This window comes from Echinops telfairi, unplaced genomic scaffold (assembly GCF_000313985.2).
Source record: "Echinops telfairi isolate 266 unplaced genomic scaffold, ASM31398v2 ScPeMD7_655;HRSCAF=1070, whole genome shotgun sequence".
Classification (NCBI taxonomy): Eukaryota; Metazoa; Chordata; class Mammalia; order Afrosoricida; family Tenrecidae; genus Echinops; species Echinops telfairi.
In genome coordinates, this window is record NW_022104553.1 from 26,630,152 (window position 1) to 26,637,265 (window position 7,114).

The following is a 7,114-nucleotide window of genomic DNA, read 5'->3' on the forward strand; positions in this document are numbered from 1 at the left end:
GACAGGGCAAGATATGACAAAATACCCATTTATAAACTATCAAGGGCTCATGAGGGAGGGGGGAGGGAGGGGGGAAATGAGGACCTAATGTCGGGGGTTTGAGTGGAGAAAACATGTTTTGAAAATGATGTGCAAATGTGCTTTGCACAATTGATGTGTGTATGGATTGCGATAACAGTTGTATGATCCCCTAATAAAATGTTTTTTTAAAAAAAGAAATCAAACAATGGGTTGCATTGGGTAAGTCTGCCCAAGACTTCTTCAAAGTACGGAAGAGCAAGGGTGTTAATTCCAGGACTAAATGGGCATGACTCGAGCCAAGGAATCTTCGATCGTCTCATATGTGTGCAAAAGTTGGTCATTAATTAAGGAAAACTGAAAAAAGAATCCATGCGTTTGAAGGATGGTGCTGGAGAATATTGAAAGCAGCATTGCCTGCCAAGAGAACAAACATATCTGTCTTGGAAGGACAGCCAGAGTCCTCCTCAGAAGCATGGTGAGACTTTATCTTCCTTGCTTAGCAATTGAGTCAGAAGAGACCAGTCTCTATAGAAGGACATCATACTTTGTAAAGTAGGGGCGCCGTGAAAAAGAGGAAGAGCTTTAGCAAGAGTGACATTGTGCCTTCAAAGATAGGCTCAAAAAACAACCATTCTCAGGATGGTGCAGGAGTGAGCAGTGTTTCATTCTGTTTTCAGGAGATCGCTATGATAGGAACAGGCTCAATGGCACCTAAGGACAATAAACTAAACAACTGTATTGGCGCTTCATCCACACGTCACACAAGTCAATAGTTCAATCATATCAAGAAGCATTGAACAATCATTACCACAATCCATTTTAGAATATTGCCTTCTTTCTTGTGTGCATTGTTATTCATGTAATTATCTTTTATTGTGGCCAGAATATACACTAGAAAGCATTCTCCAGTTCAACAATGTCTTCATGCATAATTCAGTGCCATCGATTATACTTTTCATGTTGCACAACTATTATTGATCATCCTTTCCAAATTGTGACTCTCCATCATCATAAACTCAATGCCCTTAAGCAAAAATGCCTCCTCCTTCACCTGTGGTCAACGTTAGTTTCTTTTTTCTCTTCAGTAGTTTATTTGAAATGATATTGACATGTCATACACTTCCACAATTACATTGCTTTTTTTTTAAATCATTTTATTGGGGGCTCATACAACTCTTATCACAATCCATACATACATCAATTGTGTAAAGCACATTTGTACATTCATTGCCCTCATCATTCTCAAAACATTTGCTCTCCATCAAAGCCCCTGGCATCAGCTTATTTTTCCCCTCCCTCCCTGCTTCCCCTCCCTCATGAACACTTGATAATTTATAAATTATCATTTTGTCATATCTTGCCCTGTCCGACATCTGCTTTCACCCACTTTTATGGTGTTCGTCCCCCAGGGAGGATGTTATATGTAGATCCTCATCATTGGTTCCCTCTCTCTACCTCACCCTCACTCCACCCTCCCAGTATCACCACTCTCACCACTGGTCCTGAAGGGATCATCTGTTCTGGATTCCCTGCATTTCCAGTTCCTAGCTGTACCAGTGTACATCCTCTAGCCAGATTTGGAAGTTGGAATTGGGATCATGATAGTGGGTGTGAAGGAAGCCTTTAGGAACTAGAGGAAAGTTGTATGCTTCATAGTTACTACATCGTACCCTGACTGGCTCGTCTCCTCCCCAAGACCCTTATGTAAGGGGATGTCCAGTGGCCTACAAATGGGCTTCGGCTGTCCACTCCACACTCCCCGACTCATTCACAATGATATGATGTTTTTGTTCTGATGATGCCTGATACGTGAATTATATTGCTTTTTAAAAGATTTGTATATAAATCATCACCATCAGTTCGAATGCTCCCTCCACTTCCTCACATTCATTGTTTGGTTCTCAGTTCCCTCCCCCCATTCGCAATAAAGCAATTGTCTCCATGCATCCATCCCTCCTGTGCTTCATGAACTGGGAACCTAACAGAGTATAGTCTGAAATCCCCAAACTGCTTCCTGGAGCTTATGGAAATGGGCACAGGCGAACTAGAAATAAGATGAGTGAAATGACAGCCTGAACTTGAATGTGAGCAATGGATGATCCATTTCACAGTTGATCCCGGGCCTTTTTTAGCTGCAGGTATTGGGCTTCTCTATTCTCTCTCTCTCTCTCTCATTGAATTTAAGGAGAACACTTATTATGTCTCAAAAGTGACAAAGATACAGACACATCATCCAGAAGAGGGAGGCCATTAGCAGGCGGTTAAGATGCCATCAGAGGGTTCACAATTAGGAAGATAGATAAAGAGGGCATGGGAAGGCAAAGGAAACTGTCACCAAAACATGATTGGTACTCAACCACGACATCACAGTGACAGGAGGGATTACAGACAGGAGCATGACTCCAGGGCCTTTCAACCAAGGACCTTGGACTCCTGGCTCAAGAGAATTAGATCCCCACACCTGTCCCCAGTACAGTGACCCCCATCAAGAATGTATCTAGGTCAGTGCCTAAAGGAGAGACTGTCCCTCCCTGGGGTGACCAGAAAGGTGGAGAAGCAATCAACTCTCCCAGGAACGCTGCCCGAGGACAAGATTGTCTCCATCCTAAGTTAGAGATCAGAAAGTCCAGTGGAGACTTCATCTACTCGGGGACCCTGTAAATGGATTTGGCACTGTCACTGCTACCATTTGCCTTTTAAATGAGGTGCTCATGGGTTAATTTCTAATACAATCCCTCCTCTGATCATTAATCATTATTATTAACATTTCTTTGACCATACAGGCTGTTGTGCTTCTTCCATGTGGACTTAGCCAAAACCTCACTGAGATGGCTGATTGTTTTTAGACAGAGCAGAAGGCCCTGGGCACTATCCTTCCTGATAACCGGCACTGTCGGATTTCGTCACCACACTGTGCTCTGCACCCATATCTTCAGTGTTGTCTTCGTGAAGGTTAATACTGAGCAGGTCCACATCCTAAGAACAAATTGTTCTTAGATTAGGGCTAGGATTAAGTGAGAGCTCAAAATCCTTCATCATGTGTGTTTACGTATCTCTACAGTCTACTTCGAGGCAACATTATCAGCCTCTGGATGTATTGTCTATTCCTACAGATGTAGTCCATTTAGTTCCTGTATATTCCACATGGCCAACTACACAAGTATAGTTTCTGCATATGTTGCTGTAAATGGTCTACGAACGGAATTGTGGCAGGGTGGAGGGGTGGAGTCTAGCTTCCTGTCAATCAAGTCACAGCCAATGAGGCCTCAGTGTGGGCATGGCCTTCTCCTGAGGATTCTGGAAACTCCTCTGTCTTCCTCCCTGGAGGTGGGACACACCCTCTCTGCTACACACTCCTGTTGACAAGCCACATGGAGCTACACTGATAGAACCAGAGCCCTGAATTTGGAGGAGCCATGTGGAGACCCACGGAAGTGCTGAGATGCCTCCACCACCACTGGATCTGCAAGACGTTCCATCCACTGGCCTGTGATCTTCCTGCACTCGCATCGCTGCACGTGCTGCGTGAGTCTCCAGAGGAATTTACAAACTGGCATCAGCCATATGGGATAACATCGCACTTATGGGCTTAACCTGGACTGTGCTGGGCTGTTTTCCCATATGAGTCTCCCTGGATTTGTTTCTCTGGTCTACCCAGACGAACACAGGAATACATTCTGGGTCTGAAATTTTCTCTCTGCTTTCTCCAGCTTCATTTTTTGTCACCAAGGCCAAAGTTTCTAACCACTCTCCTTTCCCCTTTGTTTCCAATGTTTGCATACCCGTCACCAGTATATGCGAATGCTTCCTGATGCCCTGGTTACTGGATTTCAGACTGCAGAAGGTGGTAGAGTTCTTCCATTTTCTTCATTAGTAGCTTGACTAGATCTTAGTTGTGCTGTGTTTACTAGAGGGCACTTGTGGGTGTATAGACTTTATCCTAACACAGACATCGTCAGACTCCAAGACTCCAAATGTTCATTTGATTTTACATGTGACTCCCCTACGCTTCAATTGGTCACTGTCAACACAATAGTCCACAGGCCTGTTTGACTCAGATTGGCCAGTACCAGTCCATGTCCGCTCACGGTGTCTACTGTGCAGATCTTTTCTTTTAAATCATTTTATTGGGGACTCATACAACTCTTATCATAATCCATCCTTCCATCCATTGTATGTCAAGCATATTTGTACATTTGTTGCCCTCATCATTCTCAAAACATTTGCTTTGTACTTAAGCCCTTGGTATCAGTTCCTCATTTTCCTCCTCCCTCCGCCCTCCCTGCTGTTGTGTGGATCCTCATTCATTTCTTTTCCTTCTTGGTGATCTGATTTTCCTAGATCCATGCCTCACACGTGCCATGTTCTGAAACTTAGTGGACTTTTTCAGCCCATTCATTGCATTTTGAGTTGTGCCCTGTCAGCAAACAAACATCCTGAAAGCTTTACTCCATCCACTTCATGATGTTCAACTCTGCTTTGAGGAGGCAGCTCTTCCTCTATCTTATTTTGAGGGTTCCTCTCTGGCACGCTCTCTAAGGCAGCGGTTCTCAACCTGTGGGTCTCAACCCCTTAGGGGGTCGAACGACCCTTTTACAGGGGTCGCCCGATTCATAACAGTAGCAAGATTACAGTTATGAAGTAGCAACGAAAATAATTTTATGAATAAGAAAAGAAAATAATTTTATGGGTGGGGGTGGGGGCGTCCACAACAGGAGGCACTGAACTAGAGGGTCGCGGCACGAGGAAGGTGGAGAAGCACTGCACTAAGGGGTCCACTGCTGTCCATCAGGTTCTCAGTGGGGTCATCTGGTCTTCAGAAGTGGACAACTCTTTCCGTCTCTGTGGTCTGTTCTGCCTGGAAGCTCAGCTGACACCTGTCTGTCAGGGGTGACCCCAATGGTATTTGGAATGCCAGTGTCATGCTGCCTGGCACCACAGAAACACACAAGCCACCGCAGTATGACAAACGGACAAGACAAGTGAGGTCCTCAACACTGCCCAGGAAGAGCAGGTGCATGGGAACCACCTTTTGAATGGATCCAGGGTTGAAGGAAGGAAAGAGAGAAGGGACATATAAAGTAATGGACACCTTGAGGACTAACACCCAAGTCTGGCCGGGGGCACTGGGCGCCTAGCCAGACCCCATGACCTTCCTGAGCTCACACTCAGTTGGCCACTTCACTCCGCAGGGAGCTCTCGGCACTGCTGCTCCCTCTCCTGCAGGTCTGCCCTCCGGAATGCAGGCTCCCTGCCCGCAGGCTGCTGATGTTCTCTTTTGCCCAGTCCAGTCCTGGGTCTCCGCCACATGGTAAGCGCAGCAACTCACAGTCCATACGGACTGCATGACTAACTACCCCGTCCCTCATCCCCTGTAGTTTGCCAAGAGAGGTCTGAACATCGTCCTCATCAGTCGGAACATGGACAAGTTGGAAAAGGAGGCAAAGGAGATTGGTGAGACCCATGGGTCAGGGGGCTGGGGCAGCAGTGGGGCTGGGCCAGATGAGGGCTGGAATGGGTCTGGGGTGGAGCCCTGTAGGGACAATGGATGGAGAAACGGGCTGGGTAGGGTCAGGGCTGCAGCAAGCATGGGACCGGACATGAGCGAATGTTCTGATTTGCTCCCTCCCCCTTCCTAGAGCGGCTTCATGGTACGGACACACGTGTCATCCAGGCTGACTTCACCGGGGGCTTGGAGATCTACGGGGCCATTGAGGAAGGGCTGAAGGGCCTGGAAATTGGAGTACTTGGTATGACCTATGACTTGGGTGAGGCGGGGGCAGAGGGGAAACCAGCCCTCAAACCAGCCCCCAAGCTCAGCCAGATCCTGGATCTTCTCCGGGCCACACTTCCTGGACTGCTGGAGTGACCCAAACCATGTGTTTCCCCTGGTTCAGTGAACAACGTGGGCAGGACATACTCTCCGCGCTTGGAGAAACTGCTGGACTGTGAGAACCCAGCCCAGGTGAGTGACACCTGGCCCTGGCTCCCCGGGGCACCTGGTCCTCCAGTTCCTCCCCTCCATTGGAAATCCTGGGCAATGCCCACTCTTTTGTTAGAAGGGGTGCTTTCTACCGTTGCCTGTGGGAAGGTAGCTGTAGAAGCTCCATGTCTATGATGCTGGAGGTGTGACTGAGGGTCCTCTGAGGGGGAAGTGCTTCGGCAGTGCAAAACCCACACCACTGTTCAGTTTGGGCCTGGTTCTGCCATCCCATTTTTATCTTCTTAATTGCAGTGAAAATACTTGTGTACACCACAACACCTTCACCACTTCAACACTTCTAATTCAGTGACGTTGATCACATTCTCGAGTCGTGGGAATCCTTTGCAAATTATCCTATCACTATTCACATCAACTCATTGCCCACTCATGATTCTGCCCTTTTTTATTCCGCTCTATGAATGTAAACATTTATATGAACATGGAGGCATAGTGACACTGTGACATAATCATTGGAAGGCTAATAGGAAGGTCAGTGGTTCAAACCCACCCTCAGCTCCACTGGTGGAAAATGAGGCTGTGTGCTCCTGTAAAGATTCCCAATCTCTGACCTATTGAATTGTATGATATGTGTCTTACACTGCACTAAAACAGTATGTTAAATTTTAATTTTAAAAAAGATTTATTCTATTGCTTAGGGTTTCTATGACTTGGAATAGACTTGTTGGCATGAGTGTGAGTGTGAGCTGACCCAGAGACACTGGCTTGAATTACCTGCAGGGAAGGTCAGTGAGTGCCATTTGGGGCGTGTGGATTTATACCTCTATTTGGAATCATTATTTTCTAGGTAACTCCATTTTCTTTGGCTCAGTGTTTATAAACACTCACATAACTGAAAACAACCACCCTACTGAAACTGAGTCTATGTCAACTCATAGGTAGCCCACAGAGGGTTTCGAAGGCTTCAATTTTACTGGCAACAGACAGCCTCAGCATTCTTCCTCAGAGCAGCTGATGGATTTGAATCACCAACCTTGAGGTTAGCTGCTCAACAATTCCCAATTGCAACACCAGGATGTGCAACACTGCCATCAAAATTAACACCCTTAAGTTTCAAGTATGGGTCTCTTCCTATCCATTGAAAATGAGTGA

The 7,114-nt window shown here is 46.4% G+C and overlaps 1 protein-coding gene across 1 annotated transcript in view; it reads left to right on the forward strand.

Annotated features, from left to right (window-relative positions):
* Nucleotides 1-7,114, forward strand: part of LOC101646177 (very-long-chain 3-oxoacyl-CoA reductase-B-like) — a 31,226-nt gene that overhangs the window by 9,384 nt on the left and 14,728 nt on the right. Inside the window, exons 3-5 of the mRNA XM_004710571.3 lie at nt 5,400-5,475; nt 5,661-5,771; nt 5,919-5,986. Of these exons, the coding sequence (XP_004710628.3) occupies nt 5,400-5,475; nt 5,661-5,771; nt 5,919-5,986 (255 nt within the window). The remainder of the gene's footprint in view (nt 1-5,399; nt 5,476-5,660; nt 5,772-5,918; nt 5,987-7,114) is intronic.